Source organism: Gymnoscopelus braueri, assembly GCF_963280865.1.
Source record: "Gymnoscopelus braueri genome assembly, chromosome: 10".
In the NCBI taxonomy this organism is placed as follows: domain Eukaryota; kingdom Metazoa; phylum Chordata; class Actinopteri; order Myctophiformes; family Myctophidae; genus Gymnoscopelus; species Gymnoscopelus braueri.
Window position 1 is genome coordinate 4,512,959 of NC_137611.1, and position 15,592 is coordinate 4,528,550.

The window sequence follows — 15,592 nt, forward strand, 5'->3', positions numbered from 1 at the left end:
GGTGTGTGTGAGTGAGTGGTTGATTGACTTCAAGCTGTCCAGGTTGACAGGTCCAGCCTTTGGGGAGAGCAAGCAGAGATTCTGTCCCTCTGTCTCCCCGAACCCATGTAGCCTGTTTATTCCTTTGTCCTTCAGTTACATTTGACTCATTCAGTTACTCTGTTTGACCTTCAGTTACCTTTGACTTATTTCAGTTACTTTGTTTGATCTTCAGTTACCTTATAGTTAAACCTGTTGCTTTCCAATCCTTATTTTGAGTTAAGGTTGTTCTGTATATATTTGCACCTTTTCATTCATTATTGTATTTATCTGTTCACTCGCCTTGTAGGGGTGTTTGGTCTTTTTATTTGGTTTAACCACTTCCTTGTTTGTTTCTGTTAGGTAAGTAAGTTTAGCAATTGTATATTTTTTATTTTGGTTAGGTTTAGGTTAGGGGGTAAGTTTTTGCACTTGTGGAAAAAAAGCTTGAAATCTCTGCACAAAAAAAGGAAAATAAAATCAATTCATTTTTGAAAGCGACTTTGTCCTCCATTATCATGTCACCTCCCCTACCCTAGACAGGGGGTTGTAACACAGGGTTACGATAGTAACCTATAGTTTCCTGAGTTTAAAGCACTCAAAGGACCACAGAGACAATAAAAGACAGAGAGAGTACTCTGCAGATGAAAGAAATGTAACACCTCCACTGACACGCTATACTGTAGGTACTCTGTTATTTTTCATTTATTTATATGTTTATTTAGACGGGACAGGGCATATAAATGAACACCACACATAAGATACCGTGCAAATACACCAGATTTAGCAAGAAAGCAAATTTCCATCAGTAGTCCCCGTAGTGTATTGTTTTTACTCTTAGGATTTTCAGAATATATTTGTTACTGAATGTTCAACACTTTGGTTCAACGCTGTTGTTTTAAATGTGCTCTATAAATAAAGTGGATTGGATTGGAACCACTGTTCTATAGTACCTCCAAGAGAGACGTTAATGTCATTAAAAAAGAGACAATCACCTAAAATCTGCTCATTTACCTGGCCTGAACCACATTCTGCAATTGTTTACCTCACTGCCTGAGCCAATGTTGAACAACATTGTTTAATTTCCCCATAGTTATCAATACATTCAGAATGCTAACTGGCTTGACAGTTAATCATGTTGTGTCATATGTCAATTCATGGCCTCACCAATATCACTATGAATAGCGCTGGTACCATCAGCGAACTTTGATTTCCTGTAATCCGGGTGATCGATGGCTCTCACCACAGTGATGACCTGGTCATAGGCTTCCTGTCTCATAAGGTCCACTCCCCCCAAGACCACCTGCATGTCCTTGGACCTGTCACTGAACAAACATTATGTTAAATAAAAGTCAATCTTCTTTCAAATCAGATAGATATATACTGTAAGTAGCAGAGGTCACATTAGGTCTCTGTAATTGCCTGTTTTGGCAAAAACGTTTTGCTTTTGTTTCTTGTAACCGTTTCTGATGGAACAGCCCAGCCGGGGGGTCGTTAAAACAATAGGACGATGGTGTCGGCCGATGTAAACATTGGAGACACAACATTGGGACGCACAGCACTGTGTGAGAAAAACAAACCCCTGGATTTGGTCACGGACACAGGACGTGGGGAGAAAAGCGAACCCCTGGATTTGGTCACTGGACACAGGACGTGGGGAGAACCGTCTGTGTTTTTCAGTGGTTTTCCAGGGAAGATTGGGGTAGAAGCGGATGGACGCGCCGTGGGGACAGTCTGGATTGGTGCGTGATGCGCAGGGAGCGTACCTCCAGTACACAAGAGAAAAGCTTCTCTCTTTCAAGGGACAACATTCTCTGCCACCCAAGGATGTTATTCTTGAAAGGAGTGCAGTAGAAGTTAAATCATGTGAGGGAGAAGCGGGAACAGAGGAAAACATAATCTTCGTGACCATAGACCTGGTTCGGGCTTGTTCGTAATCAGTGTTAATTTTGACAGCAAATTGTGATTTAGTTTTAGTCATAGTCTCTTGAATAATATGTCATTTAGTTTTATTCATATTTTAGTCATCTGAAAAGTTTTAGTTTTAGTCTAGTTTTAGTCGACTAAATATGAATCTACAGACACAAATGTATTTTGGCGGTGCCTTGATGGTGTCATAATAGCTGATTTTACACTTGGTTGCATGCTGAAAATAGCCGATCTACAAGCTACAAACACGTCACAGCGCGACACATTGTGAGATAAAAATCTAGATAAAAATCTAATTTACAAACTCCAATCTGGCTTCCTAAAATCCCACTCCACTGACACATGCCTTCTCTATTTGAACGACTATATCAAACAAGAGGTTGACAAGGGCAAATATTGCGGCATGGTCATGCAGGACATCCAGAAGGCCTTTGACACTGTTAATCACACAATCATAAATGATAAGCTAAAAGCAATAGGTTTCGATGATACGTCAGCGTAGACAGACGACCCCCCTCCCCTTTTTTTTGTATATATATTTCTATTTTATTTTTCATGATGCTTTTTTGTACATAGTGGTTTTTTTTTCTCAGTTTTTTTATGTTGATTTGAACTGTTTGGTTGCTACTATATGTCCGCAAGGACTTTTTTGGTCGAACCTTTTAGTCAAAAGTATTAAATGTAACTGTGTTGTTTTACATTCTTTTGCCTTATAAAAATTTCAATCAATCAATCAATCAAAAAAGCGAGCTGGATGAGCTCCTACCTGGAGGGGAGGGAACAGGTGGTGGAAGTGAACGGAACCCTGTCCCCCCCCGCCACAGTGAGTTGTGGCGTTCCGCATACTAGGACCGTTACTGTTCCTGATATATGTGAACGATATGTCATCAGCTTGCGACTGCAACCTGTTCCTGTTCACAGATGACTCGGCTCTGCTGGTCTCGGACAGGGACAGGCTGCAGGTTGAAAAATCTCTCAGCTCTGAACTCGACACGATCCGCATCTGGCTCTCCGACAACAAACTATCATTACACCTGGGTAAAACTGAATCCATTCTCTTTGGGTCTACTGTTAACCTTAGCAAGGCTGAGAGCTTCACAATCAAAGCGGGGGATGATGTTATCACAAGAAAGGAGGAAATTACCTACCTGGGTTCCATCTTGGAGGCAAACCTCTCCGGTGATAAAATGGCAGAAAGAGTAATCAAAAAGGTCAATCAAAGAACACGTTTTTTCTCTAGTCAGTAAGAATACCTTGAAGACTCTCTTACAGGGGCCCTCATCGAAGGTCATTTTGACTATGCGTGCTTCTCATGGTATCACAACACCACTAAGGCCTTAAAAACAAGGCTCCATACAACCCAAAACAAGCTAGTAAGGCTACTTCTTGGCCTCAAACATACAACCCATCTAACCCCTGCTCATTTTGCTAGGGTTGGATGGCTCTGGGTTGAGGACAGAGTACGGCAACTTGCAATGGGCCTGGTCTACAAGATACATCACAACATTGGGATACCCATGTACCTGTCTAAATACTTCAAAAACGTTAATGAAGTCCACAATCACAACACCAGAGGAAGCTCCACTGATCATGTTCAACCCAGATTTGGCACAAACAAGGGAATGAACCCGTTCTCATGCTATACAACAAAAATGTGGAATGCCCTACCAAAAGGAGTAAAGGAGTGTAAAACCCTACTCACTTTTAACACATTGAATGCCAAAAACGGTCCGGACCGTTTTTGAGGATCCAAACGAGAAGTGCCGAAAACGGTCCGGACCGTTTTTGACCCAATTCTATTTTTATACATGTGGGCCACGTGGGGCGCTAAAACGAAACTTTGACATCACCCAAGGAGTTTCTGAGAAGAAGAGGCTGGATGTGGCTCCATGTCAAAAATCCTTCCGGTCGGCGTTTTCAATGTTATCGCCTTGACTAAAAGCTTAATATCTCCATTTCTTTTTAACGTGGTGGAAACGAGCCGTTTTCGATCGGCGATCACGCTGCAATGGAGGATCGCGTTAGAAATATTATTGTTCCAGGCGTTAGTCGGGACCCTCCGCCGTCTCGCACGCACGCTTTGTTTACATGCACTTCCGCGTCGGGGCTTCTACAGCACGAAACGTATAACGCAAGTGGATGGAAGAAATGCAGGCACTCAACGTATAATATTTTAATAAACCTCTGGCACCCAATGTGTTAAAACAGCCCTAAAAACACATACAGGAGGCTGCAATTCCAAACTGGCCCCTGTCAAAGTCTTAACCTACCCCCCCCCCCTCCTCGAACTGTTTATTGTATATATTTCTTGTTTTTCATACTAGTAACCTGTAAGCTGATTGTATGACGTTCTGCATAGTTGTGTATATCTGTTTGTTTTCTTAAATATCATCATGATTTGAGTGCGTGGGGATCTCATTTTAAATAAGCCATTGTGCTTTTATGAGCGATCCAGTTTAGAGGACCTTGTATTGTGAATTGTACTTCCATGTGCTGTTTCCATGTCTTTCTAAATAAAGTGCTTCAATCAATCAATCAATCAATCAATCAATCAATCAATCAAAGCTTGTAGATCTTCTATTTTCCAAGCGCAACCCAACATAAAATGACTTGTCTTTTAGTTCTACTGGATCTTTTCTCCACTAGTCCATTTTAGTATAGTTTTTATTTGTTAACGAAATTGTCAATATATTTAGTCTTAGTTTTAAAGGGATAGTTCACCCCCAAAATGACTTATTTTCTATCGATTATTCAACCCATGGAGCCTTGAGGTTTTTTTTCTTCTCTCACATTCCTAAGCCAATAATTTGATGACCGGAGCGGATCCGGTAGGAGACTCAAAGTTGACACTTTGAGTCTCCTACCGGAGACATTAGCATCTTTCCACCGGACATGAAATTATTGGCTTAGGAATGCGACAAAAAAGTCATTTTTGGGGTGAACTATCCCTTTAATCATCATAGCTTAATTTTTATTGCGTTTTCATCAGTGAAAAAAGGTAGTCGACCAATATTTTTCGTCATAGTTTTAGTCTACGAAATTAACATCGTAATGTTCGATCAGTTCGGGACTGAGCTGATGAGTTGGGGACTATGACTATGAACGCAAAGTGAGTGCAAACATTCCAGCCTCATTTGTCTAATGGAATCGTGGTTGGATAGTGACTGTACGTACGTGTATGCGTGTATGCCAAAAAATAGCTGTCCACAGACGGATGGACGGACAGACACATGGACACACGGATATGCGGACGGACGGACAAGGGGCAAAGACATAGTCTCGGCCGCGCCTTAGACCTGGCGGAGACAATGATATGTCCACAGTGCATTATGGGCTTCATAGAAGGTGGTACCATGCAGTTAATTACATTGCATCTTAATAAGCCTGTAGGGGTCTTTATGTACTGTATGTGCTATCATGTCCAATGTCCTTGGGCTTTGTCACCAGTGTTGCATTGGTCATTGCACGCGGTACCATGCCGTCCCACCAGTCTTTTGAGCAGGAGCACGCGCATGCACATGCATGGATGTGCACGGGCGTAAACACGTGAATGCGTTCCACTCGATTCGTATTCTGCATAACAGTAGGTCAGGCGGGTAGCTAGTAGCGTCTGTAGATTAGTTGTTGGTAGGCTGTAGGAAAACAAGAGCCAGCAGATAAAGACACTTCACACCCCATCAGATGTGCAACCCAACCCAAATAGAGAGTCTAGTCTCTCTATTCAAATGCATTGGTGTAGCGAGGGCAGTGGAGTGAAAGATCAAACTCATTTCACAAGATGTAGTCAGGAGGATAGCCTAATCGTATCAGCGTCCATCTTCGTTTTTGTTTTCACAATCACAGGTTAAAGGGATATTTCACTTTCAAAAAAACTTTTGGTAATTGTATCGTCTACTCAGGCTTTTGTGAGCCCCCCAGACCGTTTTTAAGTTGCTTGATTCAGTATTTAGATATTTGATATTCATTTTATCAGACACGCCCCCTTCCTATACAAACCCATTATAACTTCAAACTCAAAAACACCCGTCCTTGGTTCTGGTGACTCACCCTGCCCTCCTAATACGCGAGGGGGCCGTGTTTTTTCCATAACTTTTTTCATTTATTTTAAATATTTTTTTGGGAAAATGAAAAAAATGTAATACAATAACAAAATTAAATAAAATAAATGAAAAAAGTTATCGAAAAAACACGGCCCCCACACGTATTAGGAGGGCAAGATGAGTCAGCAGAACCAAGGACGGGTGTTTTTGATGAATCTAACAGGTTAAAATGTAGTTTGAAGTTATAATGGGTTTGTATAGGAAGGGGGCGTGTCTGATAAAATGATTATCAAATATCTAAATACTAAATCAAGCAACTTAAGAACAGTCTGGGGGGCTCACAAAAGCCTGAGTAGATGATAAAATTACCCTTTTTTTTTTTTAAAGTGAAATATCCCTTTAATAGCCTATATATATGCATTCTATTATCCTACCTTTCTTTCTTAGGTTTTATAAATCAAGGCACTCTTTGGAAAAGTTACAAAGAAAACAAAAACAAAAAATAAATAAAACTACTTCTGCAAACATAAACCTAACTAAATGAACAAAGCATCAAAATAAAAGGAATATTTCATAGGTTAATGCTGGTTGGAGCGTGCCTGTGCGCGTCATTAAAAATAACGTCCCCCCAGTTTAAAAATCAGCACCCTCTACAGACTTGGAGGAGAGGAGACGATAAGAACCTGGCCAGAAGAGGTGTAGTTGATTAACTCTTTGACTGCCATGGACGAGTTAACGCATCGAATTCTGCCAAGGTAGAATTTTTTTTTGTGTTGAAAACCTCATAGGGGAATCTTAGATCACGTCATATAAGAACTGTGTTCCAAACATAAGCACACCACCCCGGCGATTCTGTCAGGGGGGTGGTTCTGCATCGTTTATGATATTCTTTCATATTTGATACATCCTGTTTCTGGAGAGAATTGAATGAATTATGCCTTAATTAAAAGTCTTAAAAACTACACTTCTGGGTCAGAAATCACTGTCCCTACAGTAGCCGCGTTCATGGGAAATGTACTCTTTGGGTCGTTTGAGTCGTTTCTAGCATTTATTGTGTTACTCTTTGGGTAAATTTGTACATTTCTACCTTCAGTCGATGCTTCATATACATATGAGTAAAATCGGGTGGTGTGCTTATTTTTCGAACACAATTTTTATATGAGGCAATCTAGGATTCCCCAATGGGGATTTCAACACAAAAAAATAAAGCCACGACCCAGGGGGACAGCGCCCTCTAGCGGCAGTGACGTCAGGACTTCGGTGCTCTATTCTTTAATTGTCTATTAAAAGATTGTGCTGTTCATCCGAAGATTTCCGCCTCCGCCCACTTCCTGTTTAATGGTTTCGGGGCGGGTGGGGAGACAGTCAGCGCACTGAAGTCAAGGCACAGACTACTGTGTTGTTGACGGACAACGGATGCACGCTTATGAGAAACAACACAAATAAAACCTGGCAAAACAGTTGCGTGCATTAGCGCAAGATGAGGATAAAGGAAACATTCAGTCTAAACTACTACTTTTGTATTTGAAACTTTACATTTCTCTAAATATTATAAACTTTCAGGACAGCGTAATACAAATATAATGTTTGAAAAGGCTACTATAGGCTACAGTGAAGTCGGACTGAATGACTGAAACGTTTTTTCTTTTTTAACTCTCTTGGTTGCGCTAATGCACGCAACTGTTTTGCCAGGTTTTATTTTAGTTGTTTCTCATAAGCGTGCATCCGTTGTCTTTCAACAACACAGTAGTCTGTGCCTTGACTTCAGTGCGCTGACTCTCTCCCCACCCGCCCCCCGCCCCCTTGCGCTTCAACTACATGCAAAAAGGCCGCTCGCTTCCTGGAAATGCCTATATCTTGGGTTGACTTTTTTTCCACAGTTTTTTCGCGAGACATCCTATTTTCAACATGGTCTAAACAAAAGAATGGACAGCTCACAGCTCAGGTTATATATTTATTTTTCTGGACGACGAACAGTGGTCCCCTTTGTGTTTACCAACGGTCTGAAAAGCGATCATAATGTGTATGTTCTGTGGCCAGTTGAGGAGGTGGGAAAGACATGCATTTTTGGCGTTAGATGCTGTTTTCAGCGTGCCTGCGACATGGAAAGTTACCTCGCGGGTACATTTTTTTCCTCTGGGGGTCGGCCATGGAAACTGTTTGTCTACACACACAATCCGACGATAGATCATAGTGGATCTTAATTTTCTGTGACCAGTTGAAAAGGTTAAAAAACACGAAAACGCTGGCAGTAGGTGAGTTTATTATTGTATATACTCTGGCTGTGAAAGAGTTAAAGGCTCACAGCTTTTTACTTCTGTTTTTGTTGTTGCATTAAGTTACATTAAAGTATCTTTATTTTATGTTGCGTAGAACTGTAACTAATGGATATGGAATAAACCTTTTACTTTTGGACATTCCTCATTTCTTTTGTATCATTGAGAGGTATTTAGAATACCTCTCAATGATACAAAAGAAATGATCAACCATCATAAGGACAAAAGGTCACTACAGATTGTTCCGTCCAGAGCTCACTGGTTCATAAATGCTGAATGACACTCAAAGTCATTATGGCTTCAGGAAATATTTGTTTAAAATAATCCAGAGGCAGGATGTTTTCTCTCATTGCATATTATCATAACATGTTAATTTAGTGCAGCTTACATGCATTCAGCAGCTGTGAGGACCCAACAGGATGCAATGAGGACGCCTCCACATACATGGGTGAACGGTTCTGATGAGCCAGTGGTTCTGCGCTGCAGAGACACCTGCCATGGATGATCCCCAGGAAGAGACTCGCTGCCTCCGACGATCCTGGTCGTATCATCAGGCTCAGGTCTGCCACACTGGGAGAACATGTCTGGACAAGATGGAGACATAACATGAGAGCTAGAGAGAGCAGGATCTTTGTGTGTGTGTGTGTGTGTGTGTGTGTGTGTGTGTGTGTGGGGGGGGGGGGGGTGCGTGCGTGCATTTAAGAGTGTTCATGTGATTGTGTATTAAAGTAAATAGAAGCAAATATACTGTACCATGCAAGGGATATTTCACTTTCAGACATGTTTGACTAATCAGACTTTTGTGAGTTTTTAAGTTGCTTGATTCAGTATTTAGATATTTGATATAATTTTTTTACAGAAACACCCCCTTCCAATACAAACCCATTGTAACTTCAAACTCCATTTTAGATGGTTAGATTCAATGAAAACACCCGTCCTTGGTTCTGGTGATTGATAATGTCCTTCTAATGCGAGAAGAGTTTTTACAATTACGTTCTTCTTTTTTTCTTTATTTTTTTCCCCAAAAATGATAAAATCCTGTGCACAGCGCACAGTTCAGTTGTTACATCCAGTATTCAAACTCCTCCAATCTGCCTCCAATGTTGCATGGATGCCATCTACTGGAGGCACTGCTCCCAATACGACCACAAATTGGTGTGAAAACAGTCTAAAAATTACCCACTCACATCCATGGACATTAACAGCTACATTTGCGTTTATAATTTCTAAGTTGACACAACAATGTTGATATACGAGTTGTACATTTAGAGACGCAATACAAATGACACTGCATGCATTTGTGATTAGTTTTCTTACAAGTTATGAATCATATGACTTAACTCATTCATTGCCAAGGACGACTTTTACGACTTCTTTTCCAAAAGGCCCACACTGCCAAGGACGACTTTTACAACTTTTTGTGTTTTTTGGCGTTTCCACTAGATAGCATTCTTCGCTAACACATGAGTGACCATTTAATCCCCAGATGCACACAGAACCAGGATATCACGTGATCGCAACATTTACTGCTCCATTCACTTCCTGGTTAACGTATTTGGGAAATCGCCTGTATCTCGCCTTCTGTGTTTTACTATGTATTGTTGACGAGACATGCTACTTTCAACAGTCTATAACAAGCGAACAGGGAGTCGCAATGACATTTTTTCCCTTTTTTTTCCGCAGAAGCACAGTGAAACCCCCCGTGATTAGCAACGATCAGGGGATCAATCATACTGAAGATAAATATTCTGTGACTACTTGAAAAGGTAAGAAAATCAAAAAATTGCTGGCAGTGGGTGATTTATTTATAAATCAGTGAATGACTTAACAGCGAGGTAAAATAGTTTCAATTACTCTCTCAAATGGGTGGAGAGTCACAAATAAATCTCCTTTTAAAATGTATACGTTGAAATGAGTTAAAAATGCTGATATATGAGTTGCAAATCTGACAACAAGAGTTACTAATTGTGCTTTACAAGCACACATCTGATTTACAGACGGATGTGTGCGGAAAATTCTCCGCACACATCCGTGGACATTAACAGCTACATTTGTGTTTATAATGTCTAAGTTGACACACAGATGTTGATATATGACTTACAAATGTTGATATATGAATTACAAATCTGACAATAATCTTGTAAAGAATTGCTTAACAAGTACAAATCAGATTTACACGTACAACTATCTTTGAGACTTTATTTTACGAATTGCCTCTACGAGTACAAATCTGTTTTACAAATACAAATAATTATGATTCCATAGAACCCAACATTATGTCACTGTCAGGGAGCAAATCAGAGGCCCATTTGAGTACATATTTTCAGAAATACCCAAACCACAAATGTCTTTTATTTTCATAGAAAAGACTTGAACCCCCAAAAAGACCCAAAACTAAGAAAACGTATAATGTCATGTCATATGTCCTTTAATATTTCCACAGAGTTTGTAAACTTGTCAAACTATAGACGGACGGATAGACAGACAGTTGGTGTTGGCTAGTACATACTCTCGCATCTTATCACAGATATATAGATAGATAAATAGATAGATATACATAGATATAATAGATAGCCTACAATGATGTGTGGTTGTATGTTCATGTTTGTTTACCTGTTGTGTGGAGTGTTGGTTGGACCTGGAGAGCTGAAGAAAAACATGATCAAATTAATGAGTTTGAGTGTACAGTACAGTACATGGAACCTGTCTAGCTGTACAACAGGTTTATGTGTTAAATGCAGTGTGAGTGTGATATATGGAACTTGTCTACCAGTACAGCAGCAAACAGTTTTACAGTTTTCTAGGTCTAGCTGGCTACAGTAGCCACTTCATACCACAGTGTGGCAGCATATCAGAGCCACTGCGGAGGCTGACTAGATACACCATTCCACTTTGGGCCAGAACAACAAAAACAGGTATTTTGATTGTTGAAGGGAAACATTTGCTGAAGCTGGGACTGTGGCATTGTGTTGTGTCCCTGACACAGCTTTCTGTGTCAGGGACCCCTGAGGGCCACATGGTGTACAACCCAGCTTTTTGTGTCAGTGACCCCTGAGGGCCACATGGTGTACAACCCAGCTTTCTGTGTCAGGGGGCCCTGAGGGCCACATGGTGTACAACCCAGCTTTCTGTGTCAGGGACCCCTGAGGGCCACATGGTGTACAACCCAGCTTTTTGTGTCAGTGACCCCTGAGGGCCACATGGTGTACAACCCAGATTTCTGTGTCAGGGGGCCCTCAGGGCCACATGTTGTACAACCCAGCTTACTGCTGCCAGGGACCACTATAGGTGCTCCGCACCAAACTTAGGCACTGTTCAGGGGTCTGGCAGGAGAATAGTCACACCAAAAAAAACTAAATTCCTGTGGTGCTACTGCAGTATTTACAGTAACACTTTAAATGGCCAACACTCATGACCAGTACCGCCGTTGGCACACGCACAACACAAAGTGTGCGTAGGGCATCACGGTGCCGAGGGGGCACCAAAATGAGCCAAGCCGATCGTCATAATAACTAAATGATTAATTATTTTCATTTAAATATACGATTAAAAACAAAACTACAATTAGGCACCATAGCATTAGACCGTTATAGGCAAGATAAGCCTACACTGACATTTTCTACGCCGCCTAAACAATCAAGGCCTGCGTACGTCCTCAAGTTGCATGCGTGCCCATGTGGATCTGCTCAGAGCTGAAACGTCCGGTCTGCCAGTGAGTTAAAGTGTAATTTAGCGGCCCGGGTGGCTGGAGTAGCCGTCTGGGCACCTAGGCTGACAGCATGTCGTGGTTCGAATCCCGATCCGACGACTTTTGCTGCGTGTCACTCCCCATCTCTCTCTTCCCTTTTCCTGTCAGTCTACTGTATCTATCAATAAGGCTGAAATTATTTAAAAAAAAGGGTTAATTAGAACCAACATTAGACAAATCAAATGGCGAAAGTAGCCTATCTACATGCTGAAACATTGATTTTTGTTCATATTTAGGTTTTTGGATTATTTATATATTTTTTACAATTTTTATGTAGGAATGTGAATGCCCCGCTGGACTCTCCTCCGGTCTTGTGTTTATTGTGTATTCCACTATTCTCTCCCCGTTGCAGAAAGTATAAGGAAACAGGCAGAAGAAACTTAGTAACGAGAATACGCACACATGTCATAGCGCAGTCCCTCCGTCCAGCGACACATATCATGTAGGCTATTTGCACGCTCGCACAGTGGCGCACCCAAATGGTCAACAGCGGCCCTGCTCATGATCATTGCTCTGATCAGTGTAATATAGGACTAGATTTGATAGCTGCATAGCGGCTTGAAAATCTGGCATCTTAAATTCTCTCAAAGCACTTCTATATCATCTCCACCTCAGTCTCACTCTCTTTCTGTTTCGTTTTAAGTGTAATATGAAGTGTGATACTATGGACAACTGTATTTATGCTCACTTATGCTCATTTATGCTCACTTTAAAAGCCCTTTTTTGGGCGGTGTAGCCGCCCCTATAAGTGGGGTTGGGACACCTCATTAGCTGTACTGTGATTGGCTCATTAGTAAACCCCTAGCTGTACTGTGATTGGCTGACTCTATTGGCTGACTCTATTCAGCAATGTGATTGGCTAGCGAGACACATGATGACATTAATAACCTATAAATAGGATTATGCACTTCAAAAAATCAATTTTTTTTAAGTGAGCTTCCATCACTATGATGACCACTGTGATGACCACACCGCCCACTTCACACTGGGTGTGATTTTTTTTATCTTTAATCAACCATTAAAGTTATCTGACAAAACACAGTAAACCTGCTTGAACAAACGTTGTTTTTGTTTTGCTGTCTGTATCCAAACAGTTTAGTTCACTTACGCTGGACATCTAGATAGTATGGTGATGATCTCTGTGATCCATGTGTGTTTATCACCTGACAGGAGTACTGTCCAGAGTCTGCAGGAGACACATTGTCCTTCACCAGCTGAGGACCAGTGGAGATATATCTGCTGTCTCTGTACCAGCGGTAGACGTCTACTGGTGGGTTGGCATCACTGCTGCAGGTCAGAGTCACTTTGCTGCCCTCAACAACTTCTCCTGGTGGATCCACTGATACTGAGGTTTTTTCTGGAGGGTCTATGGAGGAATAAAGATTAATACTTTACACTAGTGCAGGGGTAGGCAACCTGAGGCACGGGTGCCAACATTGGCAGTGTTTTTTTTTAACCGGGTTTGTTACTTTTTTGGGTGTTTTTGTTACATTAATTCGGTTAATTCGGTTAACAGTATCATGTTAGTATCATGTTAGTATCATGGTCAGTATCATGGTCAGTATCATGTCAGTATCATGGTCAGTATCATGTCGGCATCATGGTCAGTATCATGTTAGTATCATGGTCAGTATCATGTTAGTATCATGTTAGTATCATGGTCAGTATCATGGTCAGTATCATGTCAGTATCATGGTCAGTATCATGTTAGTATCATGATCAGTATCATGGTCAGTATCATGGTCAGTATCATGTCAGTATCATGGTCAGTATCATGGTCAGTATCATGTTAGTATCATGGTCAGTATCATGATCAGTATAATGGTCAGTATCATGTCAGTATCATGGTCAGTATCATGTTAGTATCATGGTCAGTATCATGTTAGTATCATGGTCAGTATTGTGTCAGTATCATGGTCAGCATCATGGTCAGTATCAATATAAAGTGTGATATTATGGACAACTGTATTTATGCTCACTTATGCTCATTTATGCTCACTTTAAAAGCCCTTTTTTTAATCTTTAATCAACCATTAAAGTTATCTGACAAAACACAGTAAACCTGCTTGAACAAACGTTGTTTTTGTTTTAGTATTGCTCACTAGGAATGAACAATAACAATTAATGATTTGAATAATGTGGTGTCTAACATTACACCAGCTTTGGTCAACATAATAAAATACTGGACACTACTCATGAATGAATAACAAATTCTCTCAAAGCATCATCTTTCTACATGTCAATGCAAACTATGATACTATGGACAATACGTGAACTGTATGCATGCGCGCGCGCACACACACACACACACACACACACACACACACACACACACACACACACACACACACACACACACACACACACACACACACACACACACACACACACACACACACACACACACACACAAACACACACACACACACACACACACAAATATAATTTGATCTTAATTACATTAAATACTCACAGTGAACATCAACAGTGACTTCATGTGAACTGGCTGTAGCGATGTTGTTCTTTGCCTGACAGTAGTATGTTCCACTGTCACTGGGTTGGATGTTAGAGATGGTCTCTATCTTCTTCTCTGCCACTATAGTTCTGTCTCTGAAAATGATGTATCTCTGGATTGGTGGATTTGATCCACTGCTGCTGCAGGTGAAAGTGACTGAGCTTCCTTTGACAACATCTCCTGGTGGACTTACTGCCAAAAGGACATTCTTGGGACCATCTGTTGGTAAAACATTTATGTCACTTTAAAAGCCCTCTTTATGACACGAAAACTAAAACACTTGAACAAATAATGCTGTTGTGTTGCTGTCTGTAAAACATAAAGAAGAGAGAAGAAGAACCTAAAAAGTTTAGTTCACTTACACTGAACATCCAGATGGTATGGTGATGATCTCTGTGATCCATGTTTGTTTGTCCCCTGACAGATGTACTGTCCAGAGTCTGCAGGAGACACAGTGTCCTTCACCAGCTGAGGACCAGTGGAGATAGATCTGATGTCTCTGTACCAGGTGTAGACGTCTACTGGTGGGTTGGCATCACTGCTGCAGGTCAGAGTCACTTTGCTGCCCTTAACAACTTCTCCTGGTGGATCCACTGATACTGAGGGTTTTTCTGGAGGGTCTATGGAGGAATAAAGAATAATACTTTACACTAGTGCAGGGGTAGGAAACCTTAGGCACGGGTGCCAACATTGGCAGTGTTTTTTAACCGGGTTTGTTACTTTTTTGGGTGTTTTTGTTACATTAATTCGGTTAATTCTGTTAATTCTGTGCAAAAAATGTACTCTATGAAGTGTAGATGTCGGAGGTTTCTTCTTTTTCTTTTTTCTTCATCCCAAAAGTGGGGGGAAGACCCTCCCCCCAATGGAACTGAGTATGTCCAACCCCCCCCCCCCCCCCCTGCGTCCCTGGAACAGGAGAGAGTGGCCCTGTCTCTTAGAGCTGTTGCTGAGAAGGCAGTTCACACCTTCCTTAACTCTAAGATAGTGATGTCCACCCTGTTACCAAGGAAGGATTTACACCCATAGACCCATCATAATGTAATAAAATCATGAGCGCATAACCTAA

General features: G+C 41.1%; 1 protein-coding gene across 1 annotated transcript in view; it reads right to left on the reverse strand.

The window, feature by feature from the left end:
• Positions 1 to 15,592, reverse strand: part of LOC308094432 (uncharacterized protein) — a 101,249-nt gene that overhangs the window by 17,592 nt on the left and 68,065 nt on the right. Inside the window, exons 16-21 of the mRNA XM_080441082.1 lie at positions 14,889 to 15,146; positions 14,485 to 14,745; positions 13,120 to 13,377; positions 10,877 to 10,909; positions 8,652 to 8,847; positions 1,186 to 1,343 (exon numbers count right to left, since the gene is read on the reverse strand). Of these exons, the coding sequence (XP_080297208.1) occupies positions 1,186 to 1,343; positions 8,652 to 8,847; positions 10,877 to 10,909; positions 13,120 to 13,377; positions 14,485 to 14,745; positions 14,889 to 15,146 (1,164 nt within the window). The remainder of the gene's footprint in view (positions 1 to 1,185; positions 1,344 to 8,651; positions 8,848 to 10,876; positions 10,910 to 13,119; positions 13,378 to 14,484; positions 14,746 to 14,888; positions 15,147 to 15,592) is intronic.